At 43.0% G+C, this 14529-nt stretch overlaps 1 protein-coding gene across 2 annotated transcripts in view; it reads right to left on the bottom strand.

Annotated features, from left to right (window-relative positions):
- Nucleotides 1-14529, bottom strand: part of CYTH3 (cytohesin 3) — a 105544-nt gene that overhangs the window by 52664 nt on the left and 38351 nt on the right. For both annotated transcript variants that reach the window (XM_090024629.1, XM_090024630.1), the window contains 3 exons: nt 4631-4713; nt 1791-1855; nt 887-953 (listed from right to left, as the gene is read on the bottom strand). In XM_090024629.1, coding sequence (XP_089880755.1) covers nt 887-953; nt 1791-1855; nt 4631-4713 — 215 coding nt within the window. The remainder of the gene's footprint in view (nt 1-886; nt 954-1790; nt 1856-4630; nt 4714-14529) is intronic.

Raw genomic sequence — 14529 nt, 5'->3', positions numbered from 1 at the left:
ACAACAACAAGAAAGATGAAAAAGACAGATATTAGGAAGGAAAAAAAGAGAATATGAAGACCAAACAGCCAGACATTAAAACAACAGTTTCTTTCAATATATCAGAAAAGAAATCTGGAAGAGATTTAGCAGTTCAGAGAATTACTATGGAAAAAATCATTGATTAAGGAAGACATGGACATTGATGCAAAGAAACCACAATGTTTCTCTAAAACCTACATCCTCAACATACATTTCTTGAAACAGTGAGCTAAGAATTATTTTTTAAAAGTGTTCACATTTCAACCTGAATTTACTTGTACAGGTGCTATTTATATGTAGAAATAACTAAGAGCATTTATGTATATATGTGGTTATGTATATACATTTACGTGCAAACAGCACATCTGCACACAAATACAATAGTTTATATGAACAGTTACTTGTAAGCACAAACTAAAAATGTAAGATTTGAAATCTGATGGGTGGGAAATAGTACAAACTTTTTTGCAGTTTAGTATATAAATACAAAACCTCTGCATCAGGTATAATCAGGTCTCTTTAAGGAATGCTTGCAATTAGTAGTGAGTATTTTGACTGATTTCTTACCATATTAACATTTACTTCCAATTAGAAAACATAAAATGTTTACTTAACTGGAGCACTATACCTAGTTGACAGATGACTAAATCATTTTTTTTCTGCTCGCTGTTGTAAAGATGGACAAGTATATCTGGGACCTAACTATGTTTCATAATTCTTCAAAATGAGTATGGTGCCTGATTAATTTAGGAGAACTTTCAGACGCACAACTAAATGTAACTTTATAACCAACAACTGGAATACATTGACAAAAAATATAATCATTAAGAATAACTTAAATCTTAACAAATACAAAATGCTCTACCTTCTTCGGGTCCATATTGAATTTCTTCCTTCCCATTGCTATTTGCTTATTTCTCTGGGTAGTTTTGCTATTTGTTTCGAAGGAATAAAAAAACAATTACCAGATGCTGTTAATAATACAATCACTGTAAACTTCATTTTTTAAATTTATATCTGTAAATTTATTTTTCACATTTAAATTTTCTCTGGTCAAAAAATAAAATCGCAAAACAAAGGCATTTTATTTGAAAAAGTGATAATAAACATCCTATATTATGTTATTAAATTATTTAAAGTTTTAACAGCTTAATATGGGGATGTTGAAGATACGGCTGTGCAGCCCTATTATCCAGTCCATGCCTGAGAGTATCAAACCAACCTTGTATGTGGCACACAGCAAGCACCAGCCCTAGTCCCACATGCCGCATGTACCACATCGAGTCAGTCTGGTACATGCTGTGCACAGCATGGGGGTCAGTTTCAGAAACATGCCATAGCCAGAGGCTACACCAATCCGCGGCGCGCACTGTATGTGGCACATGAGGCCAGTGTGAGGCGCACGTTGCATACAGCATATAGGGTTGATCTGGGATATGCACAGCACACAGTGTGTGGAGCTGGTCTGGGCATGCATTGAATGTGGTACCCATGCCAGACCGGCCTGCATGTGGGCTCCAGCATATAGGCTTAATAGGATCATATTATTAATGATGTAACAGACTTTTTCCACCACAAAGTTCATCCCACCACAAGAGCAAGGGAGAGACTGAGTGACATATGAATTGATACTACAGACTTTTCAACACTGAGCCAAATTTATGGAGTTTTCAGCTGTTAAATATAACCAAACCATCTTTTATTTGTTCTCCCTAGAATAGCTATGCCAGAATCATATTTCTAAATTGACATGCATCAAAATTACTCACCTTTCTTCCACACTTGTCAAGTTATTAATTTCTGTCATAACCTCCGCTATTTCAAATTTTAACCTCTGCCGAAAGAAGGAAGGAAAAAAGATCAACCAACATTAATTAATTTTTTTAAGCAATTCTAGCACAGACAAAATTAATGCACTCAATGATGTTTTCATAATTTTATGAATCAGAAGACCTGGCAACAATGCTTTCTAAAATCTAGCCCTTAATACTAGCAACAGCGGATCCCTCTAGTATGAAAACTTCACAGTGGAAAGAAAGGATCCCTACTTAGGTTAGTAAGTACTAGAAGCATCCTGTCAAGTACATCTACACTGCAGCTTGCATGAGCAAATATAAGTCGCTCTCAGCTACCTTGGTTACTGCTGGTAGCATAGCCATGGCAGAACAAGTCTAGCACAGAATACAAAGCACCTGAGATGACAGGCAAATACTTCAGTAGTTAGTTCACACTGAGCTTCACACTAGCAGTAAACAAGATAACCTCAGATATAGTCTGAAACCAGTGCTGCAATATAAGCACAGAGAGGAAGGAAAGAGATTGAACTGAGGAAACCATGTTTGCCTAGACATGGTCTCTATTCTTTCATTTTGTTACCAGTCCTGGCAAAGAGTTATTGTAACTCGGATGGTAGTGAGCACTTCTACAATAAATAGTGGTATGGGGCTTTTTGTGCCATCCACAACAGAAGCAATACAAGTTGTGGTCTGTTTTTGGTATCTGGCTTCAAGTTTCAGCATTACTTCACTGTTTATGATTCTTGTATGTTTCCTGTCAAGGTATGCCCTTGTCAGATAATGGATCTAAACCAGGGGCAGGCAATTATTTTGAGCGGAGGGCCACTTTCCCAGTTTTGGCAGGCTGTTGAGGGCCACATGAGTAGCCCCGCCCCTTGACAGGTGCCCCACCCCTTGACAGGCACCCTGCCCCCTGGTCACCATCTTGGGACCAACGTCCCAATGTCTTTGGATCAATGTCCCAGGGCCAGCGCTGGTGGGGCCCAAAGTGGGGCGCAGGCTGGCAGGGGTCCATAGAGCTGGGCTGGGCTGCACCAGCAGGGAGGGGGGAGGAGGCCCAGCTCCACAAAGCCCCTGCCAGCTGGGACCCTGCACTCCTGCCACCCTGCTCTGGGCCCCACCGGCACTGGCCCCAGGACACCAATGCAGGCCCCACTGTTCCTGCTGGCTCCCTGCCCACTCACACCCAGCGCCCCTCAGCTCCGCGGTACAGGCAGGGGGCAGCACACAGCCCCGACCCCCTGCTCGCCAGCAGGGAAGAAGCTGGTGCTGAGCATGGGGAAAAGTGGCCCCTTGCCTGCCCCATGGCCAATGCCCCACGTTGCAGGCACTCGCAGCCCACACAGGGCTGTCTGGAGCAGGCACAGGTAGCCTCATGTGGGATACAGGTGGCTGCAGTGCAGGGCACCGGCCATTGGGTGGGTGAGGTGCCACTTTGGAGTGGTGCACATGGAGGCAGCATGCACCACCCAAAGCTGGAGCCTAGGCAGCCAGGGCCACACTCCGCTGTTGCCCAGGTTCTCCATGCAGGGAAGGAGCCCAGGGAAAAGCTGAGCACGGGGGGGAAGCAGCCCTTCCCCCGCCCCACACTCAGTGTCCCACGCTGCAGGCGCTCGCAGCCTGCACAGGGCTGTCCAGAGCGGGCACAGGCAGCCCCATGCAGGCTGCAAGCAGGGGCAGCACAAGGTACCTGGTGTGGGCAGGGAGGGGCTGCTTTCTCCCACCCCATGCTCCTTCCCTGCCCGGGGTCCATCCCTCTCCACCACTTACCTGAGCTTTCCACACTGGGGCAGCCACGTGCTCCCAGCCCAGAAACCCCAGCTGGGGCAGAGAAATATTAATTTTCCAAATTTTTTTAGGGGCCCCGCGGGCTGGATAGAATGGCCTCACAGGCCGTATTTTGCCCACCCCGATCTAAACCCTGAGCCCTCATAATTTATATTCTGACTCGGTTCTGAATCACAATCTAAAATTAAAGATTCAGGACTCTCTCTCTCAGCCACTAATGTCAAATTCTCACATTGGCCACATCCAGGTGAGTGTGGCCATACAGTATGTGGCACTGCAGATGTCTCTGTGGCACCACATACCGCATATTCTGCTGCTCCCCGTGCTGAAAGGGAGCTGTGAGGAAGTTGTTTTTTTTTACCTCTGGGGTCCGAAAAACCTGTGGGAAAAAAGTGGAGTGGTGCACATGCACTACCCAAAGCTGGAGCCTAGGCAGCCAGGGCCACACTCCGCTGTTGCCCAGGTTCTGCATGGCAGAATCACTGCTGCTGCAGACCCAAGAGGCCTCCAGGATGGCAGGTAAGGCTGCTGAGGCCAGCCAAGTGCTGGCCCCAGCCTCCCCTACCCCACCCAAGGTAACTTGCCACACATCACAGCGCACGTGGTACAGGCCTTCCCTGGAGACAACAGGAAAACAAATGTCCTTGCGTGTCTGGATGTGGCCATATTCTCTTTGCCGCTACCAAAAGCAACATAAATTTCAATATGAAAATTCCTTTCTTGGTTCTCTCTTTTCACTGCATTCCACAATCTTCTACTGAATATGAAGTATTAACTATCCAAATGAAGCGTGTATAGATACACATGTAATTTATTATACAGCTAAAAGGCACCATTTCAAAAAGCACAAAGCTATGTAGAAACACAAGTCCCACTGATAGCAAGATTTAGGTTCAAAGTCACTTTTGAAATTTTTACCAACAGTATATAATTTATAATTATACATAGTACCCTGTAACATAGCTACAACTTTTATTGTACCAAACCAGTCTTTGGTGTCTTTACCTGACAAAAAAATTAATTACCTCAATATCATCAATTAGTTCTTTTTTCCTGCGACGAATGTTTACAAGTTCCTCTCTCTCTTCTATTGAAAGGTCTTCAGGCACTGAAAATTAAAAGCAAATGTATATGTCATTAGGAGTTACAGATACATTTAAGACTGCAGCTGGTATTAGCTTGGTTAATAAGGCAACTTTTTCAAGAAGCTCCACAGCATTTCTTTAGTTGAAATTATGACAGAAAAAACAGCATACCTAATGTTACTGAACTCTACTATATAAAAAAATTACTAACTGAATGGCTCTAAATAAAATCTGTCAAGAAAGCAAGACAACTTTTTGGAATTTTATGAGTCATAGGATCTAGCCTTAAGTGGCTAAATTCATGGTCAAAACAACTCAAACATTTTAAATGATCGACCAAAGATGTTAATGTTAAAAAGGGACAGCTAAAATAATCTTGTTCTGGTTCTTAAAATGAAATATAACTTGTACAGTACATTCAACCCAACTTCTAGTACAGAATGGAAATACATATGTACAACTCATGGAAAAGCAAAAGATTCAGACAATTTTAGGGTTAACTTTTATTTGGTTGCTTTGGATGACAGGTGCAAGATTGGCAGAGGACTGCCAGCACCTTTAACAGCAATTACTTTTACCAGCAGGGTAGCATTACAAATAAAGATACAGTTGGAAGACATTACTTATTTAACATAGCATCTCATATGTTCTTGATTTCACAATATTTAAAAAACAGTTTACCAATATAAAATAATTTTTAACTATGTCCTTGGCTTTACTGAAATAAAAATGTTACCCTGCTGATAAATATAAGCACTACTGAAAATGCAACCACAATACCATACACAGCTGCACCTACCAATACCACCCCCCGAGTTGTCCTCCTTTGATAGGCAGAAAACCTGAAGTGTTACTCCAATAATACCTCAACTTTTCTGGGGAAGTTAGACTTTTACTTGCCCAACAGAAACCTCATTAGGGCAAGGACAGTATTTTATTTATGTGCACATAACATTGTACGTCAGTGCTCAACACGGAACACTATTTGCATTCTTTGTGATGTTCACATGCCATAGTTAATTGTTTGAATGCTATCCATTCTCCTGCAAATAGTTCTTTTGGATTAGGAAGATAAAGCAGCTTGCCTTTCAAGCACACTAAAATAATCAGTAACATCTTTAAATAGTTCTGCGCCGAGTGAAACGTGACAAACTGTAATTTTTAATGGCAAAAGCTTTCTAATGCACACGTTTGCATACTGTGGAGAAAGACTTGGAACAAAAGATTTGAGGAGCCGTGAGGGTAAAAAGGACTTGATAAATCTGAAACATATAATCAATATAAATCTGATATGTCTGAATAACAGAGGATGTTCCAATATCCAATGGTTAAACTCCTGCTATAAATGTTAAGCATCCTAGCCTTTTACAATTGTAAACATAAAATTAAAGTGGCAATGTAAACTATAAGCCACTATTAGGCCTGTGCGAAGCAGCTAGTATTTGTTTCAGATTGGGATTTGGCCAATTCAGGGGACAGTGATCCAATTCAGTGATCCGAATCACTGTCCCAAATCAATTCAGCCTAATCTGATTCAGAGAGTCGGCTGCTGCCAACTCTCTGAATCTCTGAATCAGCCAAGCCCATCCCCCCACCACCCGGCAATGGCTGTCCCTCCTGCCCCAACTCCTGGCACTTTTTCAAAAGAAAGCCCCAACTAAGCGGGTGCTGCCAGGCAGGGGGGCAATCCCTACTGCCCCCCAATGCCCCACACTGAATGGGAGGGTCTGAATGAGCCCCAACACCCCCCCTTGCTTCCCCAGCCTCCCCACGCGTGCCCTGCCCAGGCCAGCTCCAGCCCTTTAAGGAAAAAAAATGAGAAAAACCCCAGACTCAGTATTCCTGCCGGCGGGGAGGGCAATCCCCGCTGCCCCACACTGCCCAAAGCCACATGGGGGGCTCTTCCACAGCCCCCTGAAGCCCCGAGGCCACTGCAGTAGTGAGTCCCAGGGCTTTTCTCCATTTTTTTTCCTTAAAGGGCCGGAACTGGCCCAGGTGGGGCAGCCATAGGGGGGCTTGGGAAGCAAGGTGGGTGATCAGGGGGCTCATGCAAAGCCCTCCCATGCAGCATGGGGCAGTGGGGGGCAGCAGGGATCACCCCCTGCCTGGCAGCACCCAATGAGCACCGGGGCTTTTTTTTTAAGCGCCGGGAGCTGGGTGGGAGGAGCAGCCATGAGGAGGCTGGGGGAGCGGGTGGGGACTGGGGGGGTCAGGAGAGCTGGCATGGGTCCCCCCATGGTCACCATCCCCCTCCCCCAGCCTCCCTTCCCCTGCCCCAGTACTTACCAGCTCTGAGTCTGGCTGCAGCTCCCTGCTACAGCCACTGGGGACTGCTTGAATCATCAAAGCTCTCCAAATCTTTTTCAAAGATTTGGAGAGCTCTGAATCGATTCAGACCTTTTAACTGGTCCCCTGATTTGATTCGGATTTGGAGATTTGGCCACTGAATCGGGCCAAATCTCCTCCAAATCGAATCACCACCCAAAGTTTCACACAGCCCTAGTCACTACGTATTATTGGCAAATGATCTTTTTTAACTCTTCCAGATATAAAAATGATTACATTATTTTCAATTTAGGAAATAACTAAGACTTCAGTTAAAGAAAATTGGATCACAATTTACTTTTTTTTTTCCATATTTCACATCAGAAAGCCACCCAAACTTAAAATCTCTTTGCAGAGCAGATATTGACAGATCTCAAAACACAGGAATTATTTATTATACTTCAAACTTAGAAAGGCAGAAAAGAAGGCATAAATCTTAAGGCTTGTAGTAAGGGACAATAAAGACAAAAAACTTTGTTATTTTTTATAATCTAGCAAGGGCATGCACCAAAAATAATCCCAGCAAGATGCTTAACAGTATTATACCAATTAAAATATATAAAAATAAATAAGTAAGTTGTACAATTTTGATTATTAGAAAGAACTCCAGTACAGGAAAAAATTATTCCATTATTTTTGTAGCACTTCCAAATACAGGCATACCTCGGAGATATTGCGGGTTCGGTTCCAGACCACCACAATAAAGCGAATATCGCAATAAAGCAAGTCACACAAATTTTTTGGTTTCCCAGTGCATATAAAAGTTATATTTACACTATACTGTAGTCCATTAAGTGTGCAATAGCATTATGTCTAAAAAAGCAATGTACATACCTTAATTAAAAAATACTTTATTGCTAAAAAATGCTAACCATCATCTGAGCCTTCAGCGAGTTGTAATCTTTTTGCTGGTGGAGGGTCTTGCCTTGATGTTGATGGCTGCTGACTGATCAGGGTGGTGCTTGCTGAAGGCTGGGGTGGCTGGGGCAATTTCTTAAAATAAGACAACAATGAAGTTTGCCGCATCGATTGACTCTTCCTTTCACGAAAGATTTCTCTGTAGCATGCGATGCTGTTTGATCGCATTTTACCCACAGTAGAACTTCTTTCAATAGTAACATCAAAGATCACTGATCACAGATCACCATAACAAATATAATAATAATGAAAAAGTTTGAAATATTGCGAGAATTACCAAAATGTGACACAGAGACACGAAGTGAGCAAATGCTGTTGGAAAAATGGCGCCGATAGACTTGCTCAATGCAGGGTTGCCACAAATCTTAAATTTGTAAAAAACGCAATATCTGCGAAGCGTAATAAAGTGAAGCGCAATAAAATGAGGTATGCCTGTACTGGTTTGTGCTCTTTCACTGCCTGCAATAACTCCATAGCAGCAACAGAGACACATCCCTACTGCATGATTAATAATACCATTGCACAAGAAGGAAATAAACCACATGGAGGCTTAGCATCTTCTGCTGCATAAGGAAATACAACATATATCCATTTGCCAGATGGACATAAGGATATTCTGTATTGAAAACGTTAAAAGAGCAAAACTTATGAAATATAGATAACACAGCATCTTTACACTGCATTCTTCACAACAGAATAAAAAATGTAATATTCCTTGAAAAGAATAGAGGATGGATATAACTGATAAGTGTTGTAATAACAAATATTCCTTGTAACAGAGAGGCTATTGTAGTAATGAATATTTTACTTCTTCTATGGCAGTGGCGCTCAACTTTTTGGCTGGCGGGATAGATGACAGGTATGCAGTGGTCCACGGGCTGGACCCATTTCCTGGGCTTCACTTGACGCACCCAGCCAAGACCTGATCCAGTGCACAGAGCTGGCCCAACTAGAGCTCAGTTTGCCCCAAGGGATCAACCCAGCATGGTCCCAGCCCCGTGCACCAGACTGGGCCCCGGCCCTGTGTTCTGGATTAGGCCTAGCACCAGACAGCACCTGTGGCCCAGAAATTTGGCAGCAGGGGAGCAGTGACAGTGTTAATTGCCACTGCTCCTCCACTGCCAAATATCTGGACCCATAAGGAACCCTTTGGGTGGATGACATGGTTCCGGAGGCTGAATCTGGTCCATGGGCCAGAGGCTGAGTATTGCTGTTCTGTAGTAACAGAATGAGAAGGATGACCTAGTGTTTAAGGTGTTAGACTGAGACATGAGAAAGTAGAGTTCAATTCCCTACCCTACCTCAGATGGCCTCTGAGATCTTAGGCAAGTCATTTGACTTGTTTGTGCCTCAATTTCCCATTTCTAAGATGGGAAGAATAATATATCTTTACCTCAGATGTCTGCACCACTTAAAAGACTGTGAAGCATTCAGATACTGTTGATATAGGATGAGGAGATTATTCATCCTTTCAGTTAAATGTCATTAATAAGTAGATGTGCACCAGTAAGAATGACTTTTTATTGAAATACATTCCAAATAATTAGCTACAAATCACAAAAATCTCTGATTTCCAACATACTAGGCATGTCTACATGAGCTGCCCACTGCACACTTGTTACTGCATAGTCATTTAGTACTTGCATAACCAAGTACTAAATGACTGTGCAGTAATGGCATTACTGCATAGTAATGTCCCAGCACGGTTGCCTAGTGACACTTACTATGCAGTAACTCATTACTACTACACAGTAGCATCGCACCACAGTTCATACCCAGGGATGCTACTGCCCAGTAAGCATCTCATGTAGATGCAGCCACTGTCTAAATCAGAAGTTGCTTCAATGTTATTGAAGCTTTTCCAGATCTAAAAGATATGTAATCTAATTAAAGCTCTTTTAAGGTGCCCTTCACTGTAGTATCTATATCACAAATTGAATAAAGCAGAAAGTAATTTCTCTGGCGAGGTAACTTGTCCATCCCTCTGTGGTATTTAGGTATTCACACAGCGAGTGGAATCAGCACTTTTACATACTTACTATCTAAAAAAGAAAAATGTATGGCATGCTTATTTACAGGCTTGAGTTTCAGAGTTTAACCTGCAAATTTCTTGTTCATTCACAGCAAAATGACTAACATGATAGCATATACGAAGACTGCAGACCCACAGTTAAAACCAATACACTTCAATGGCTGCAAGAAATCATCTCACTTCATAAATCATTTCAGCATATTAAAATAATCCTGATATCTTGGTATAAATGAAGATGCACTCAAGAGTGCCTCAAGCAAACAGCAGCATTTTATGAATGCTCTACCTGTAACATAGTTGGGGGTGGGGGTTTTAATCTCCCTCCCAACCTTATGAACAGATATAGACTCATGCACGAGAGTCTTCCCAAAGTACAGATTGCATCTTTGCTTTGTATTACTCATTTTCTAACTATCACCGTAAGTCATTTCCAAATTTTTGTGGTCCATCACTTCTGAACATAAAATATACAGGATGCGAGGGGTGAGGCCTCTCCATTTAAACAACATTTAAAACCACTCTGGACTTATTGATGGGAAAAAGGTATTTTAAAGTACATTGAGCAAACTGCAACTGTATCCTACTTTGATGTTACTTTCCAATCTTTACTAATGACAATTTTCTGTTTCTAATATGATCTAGTTATGTAAAATATTTTTGCCCTGTTTTTCATTTTTCATAAAGATTCAATCTTAAAGTAGAAAATGTAAAGCTAAACTAATCACTTTGTCGTTAATCACAATAACTCCATTGTTTTACACTACAACTTGACTTAGTGACTCTAAAATACTATTTAAGAAATAATAACACCTATGAGCAAGGACATTAATCAGACATACCTAAGTTTTATACATTCATACCAAGCATTATATTCCTCCCCAAAAGTTTTATTAAAAAGATATCAGAACCAAGTGGCCCACAATCAGGCATAGTAATATCAACAAAACTAATGGAATAAAGTCATATGCAAACCATAGGGTGCTTGTACACATGTTGGGGGTTTAGTCCCCTAAATGGAAATGGTGGTTTTTTAAGTGCGACTATTAAAAACCCACTGTTTCAATTTAGGGGCTTCCATCACTGTTCCAGCAAGGGGGCCAATCTTCTTTTGGGGGGGGGGGGGAAGGGGAGGCAAAGCCTGCCCCCGTCTTCCATGGCCAGGGGGTAAAATGCCAGCAGGATAAGTGGCTCCTGAGTTGTGGGGGGCCCCAGTCCTTCCCTCTGTGGCAATGTCACCCCCTTAAGCCAACCAAGAGGGTGGCTAGTGGGCCAGATGCTGTCCCAGCTCAGGTTTGAGGAACAGTTGGATTGGGCTGAGTGCTGCCCCCCCCCCAAAAAAAAAAGGATCAGGATCCTTCCCGCTTTTTTTTTCTGATAGAGCATGTCTGTGCAAGTTCCTGGTGGGCCAAGTGTCTCCTGATCTGTGGGGGGCCCCTGGTCCTTCCCTCTGCAGCAGCAGTGGCCCCTGGGGCCTCCCAGGTTGGAGTGCCAGCAGACCGGGGCTGCTCCAGCTTGGAGGCAGCACCCCATCAGATCTAAGTCTTCCGCAAGCCCACCCACTGGAAGTCTGCTAGGTGCTGCACCCACCCTATAGCACTCTGCCCAGGCAGCCCCAGGGGCCACCGCCACCATGGAGGGAAGAACCAGAGCCCCCTGCAGCTCAATTGTTTCCTATTGCTCTATTTTCTATTGTAGATTCCAGAATTACATCTCTTAAGGGGACGATAAAACAAGCATGAACCCAAACCCTGTTATGAGCTACTAACAGGGCACGTCTACACAAGATGCTACTGTGCAGTAGCGTTAGCAGGCACTAACCATGATGTGACTCTACTGCACATCAGTAACGAGCTACTGCACAGTAGCATCTGAAAAAAACTATGTGGGGACACTACTATGCAGTAACGCCCGTTACTGCACAGTCACTTAGTACTTGCATAAGCAAATACTTGCGTAAGCAAGTACTAAATGACTATGCAGTAACAACTGTGCAGTCCGCCACTCACGTAGATGCAGCCACAGTCAATAAAATTCAAAGCCCAATTAAGAAGAAATACAACTCCATGACTTCTATTAATTAACTAGTTCTATTGTTTCTGAAGGGTCAAGACTTTCTTTAACAATCTTCCTGGAACCTAGCTCCCCACATCTCAATGCAAAAATAAACCTAAAACTACTGCTGTAGTACTACATTAGGAGGAGAATTTCCATCCACAGTAAACAGTGATCAGTTGGAGTTCTATCTAGCTGCTGCACCTGAAACACTTACTGTAAGTGTATCAATACTTACATCATTCAAGTTTTAAAAAAAGAAAACAAACAAAAAACGTTTTTGTCCAAATTCTGAATCTGTATCTTCTGTCTGATCTTTAGAAAATTAATGTACATCCTAGTCCGTTCCTTTGAACACCTATTCTCAGGATGCTTTCTCTTTTTCACTTGCCCCTTTTTTCTTTCCTAGTCATAGGAATATTTTTCAGCTTTTAGACATGATGGATAAACAAAGTTGTGATCACATGTGGTTATTAAAAACTCCTTAGAATTATTTGTAGGACAGCCCCCTGGACAGATTTCTTATGAGAAATTATATTCTCGCTGCATAACATTGCTTCTGTAAATTTAGTATTCTGTAAAATTGGTAGTATTCTTTGACAGTCTCAGTATTCCATTACCTTACTGCATACTGTTCAAATGAGGATAGTTCATTTCCTGTTAAAGGTTGATTATGACTTGCCTGTATACGGTCTTTCTGGATTTCTTCCAGAAAAAACACCAGAAGTAGTTGTAACATTATAGACACAGACAAATGTGTGTTCAGGAACTCAGAGGAAATAGACTCTTTCTACCGTGACCTAATGAACTTTTTAGATCAGAGGTGGGCAATTATTTGATCTGGAGAGCCACTTAAGGAGTTTCAGTGAGCTGCTGCAGCTCGAAGTGGGGCAGGGAGTGCAGCCCTGGGCCCATCTGCCCTGCACCCACCAGGGGTGCCAGATGGAGCAGGCAGGCGAGGTCTCCAGGGAGACCAGACCAGGACCTCCACAGGCAGGGCATGCTCAACCAGCCACATGGAGGTGGGGAGCTGCATCCAAGAGCAGGATGGACAGGCAGGTAAGGCCAGGGCCAGGGCTGTAGGTGGGACTGCAGATGGTGACAGCACAAGGCTGGAGCTCAGGTCTGAGATGCTATCTGCTCCCCACATGTCCCTGCCCACTGAACTGGCACCCATAACAGGCACATGTGGGGAGTGGATCACAGCTCTGTCCTAAGCCCTGGCCCTGGCCCTGGCCCTAGCCCAGCCCCGTGATCCCAGCCCCGTGTTCCCAGCCCTGGCCCCATCTGCCCATCCCACTCCCAGACACCACTCTCCACCCACTGCCCCATCCCATTCTCATAGCCAAGTGCACCTGCCTGTCCTGTGCCAGTCTCCATGGAGCCACCTGCCTGCCTGATCCATCCAGCACCCCCAGTGGTGGATGCAGGGCAAGTGGCAATGACAACCAGGCAAAGTGAGCCACCACCATGGGGGCTGCCAGGAAGCAGAGTTTGGCCACCATGCCACTCTTGTCCCACCATGCACCTGGATGTGGTAGGACCAGCCACAAGCGCCATAGCCTGTGCTGCCCCCCACACCTGGGCTGGGTGGGGCTAAGGGACCCACCACAGGTTAGATAGAAATCCTTAGTGGACTGGATCTGGCCCACAGGCCATATTTTACCCACCCCTATTTTAGGTGCATAAATTTGAATGTATTCTATAAGGACTAATTTACCTATACTAGTGAGTCATATTCAATGTATTTTTGCCCTTCAAATAACCTGGGCTACGCTTCTTTGTACGTGGTTTCTATTATAAAATCGAACTGTAAAGACAGTTGCACTTTGGACAAAAAATAATCTTTTGTTAAAGCTTATGCATTTTTTTATCTTTTAAGCCATTTAAATAAGGTATGTTTACATTTTTAAATGGGAAAAAATGGCGAAACATTAACCAACAGTCAAGAAGAAAACTGGTAGCTCAACGGATGTATGAAGTTTATAGTCCAAGTAAGACTGCCTTGAAAAGTAAGGTAATTATTGCAGTTTTCTCCACTTAAAAACAGAAGTGAACAAATCACTCAACAAAATGAAATGGACAAGCTAAACAACAGAAGCACTCTATTATGCCACTAAGTTCAAACCAATTTCCCAAACTGGTTTTACCTTGTCGTGATGCAGAAAAGTAGTGATTTTTTCTTCTGTTCTCTCTCTCTCACTTTTTTTTTAATTCTGTGGATTTTGAGGAATTGTTTTAAACCAACATTAAACACTGCAACAGCTGTACTATACATTTGGTCCAACAAATGAAAACTTTTTTCTTAAGTCACAAACATCTCCTGAGAATTTACTGGCATGAGACATTAATGTTTATCTCTGGATCAAGAGGATTAGCATTTAGCATAGCACACAGATGGGGATGAGGTCAGTAATAAACTAGACATTATAGTACCACTGAAAGGTTTTACTTAAAGGTATCAGAGAAATGGAGAGGGTGCCACAAAATGAGACAGTTCAATCCAGATTCA

This window comes from Crocodylus siamensis, chromosome 12 (genome assembly GCF_052110815.1).
Source record: "Crocodylus siamensis isolate JL-2025a chromosome 12, ASM5211081v1, whole genome shotgun sequence".
NCBI classification, from domain to species: Eukaryota; Metazoa; Chordata; order Crocodylia; family Crocodylidae; genus Crocodylus; species Crocodylus siamensis.
The sequence above is the reverse complement of the archived record's forward strand: the minus strand, read 5'-3'. Positions and strand labels throughout refer to the sequence as shown.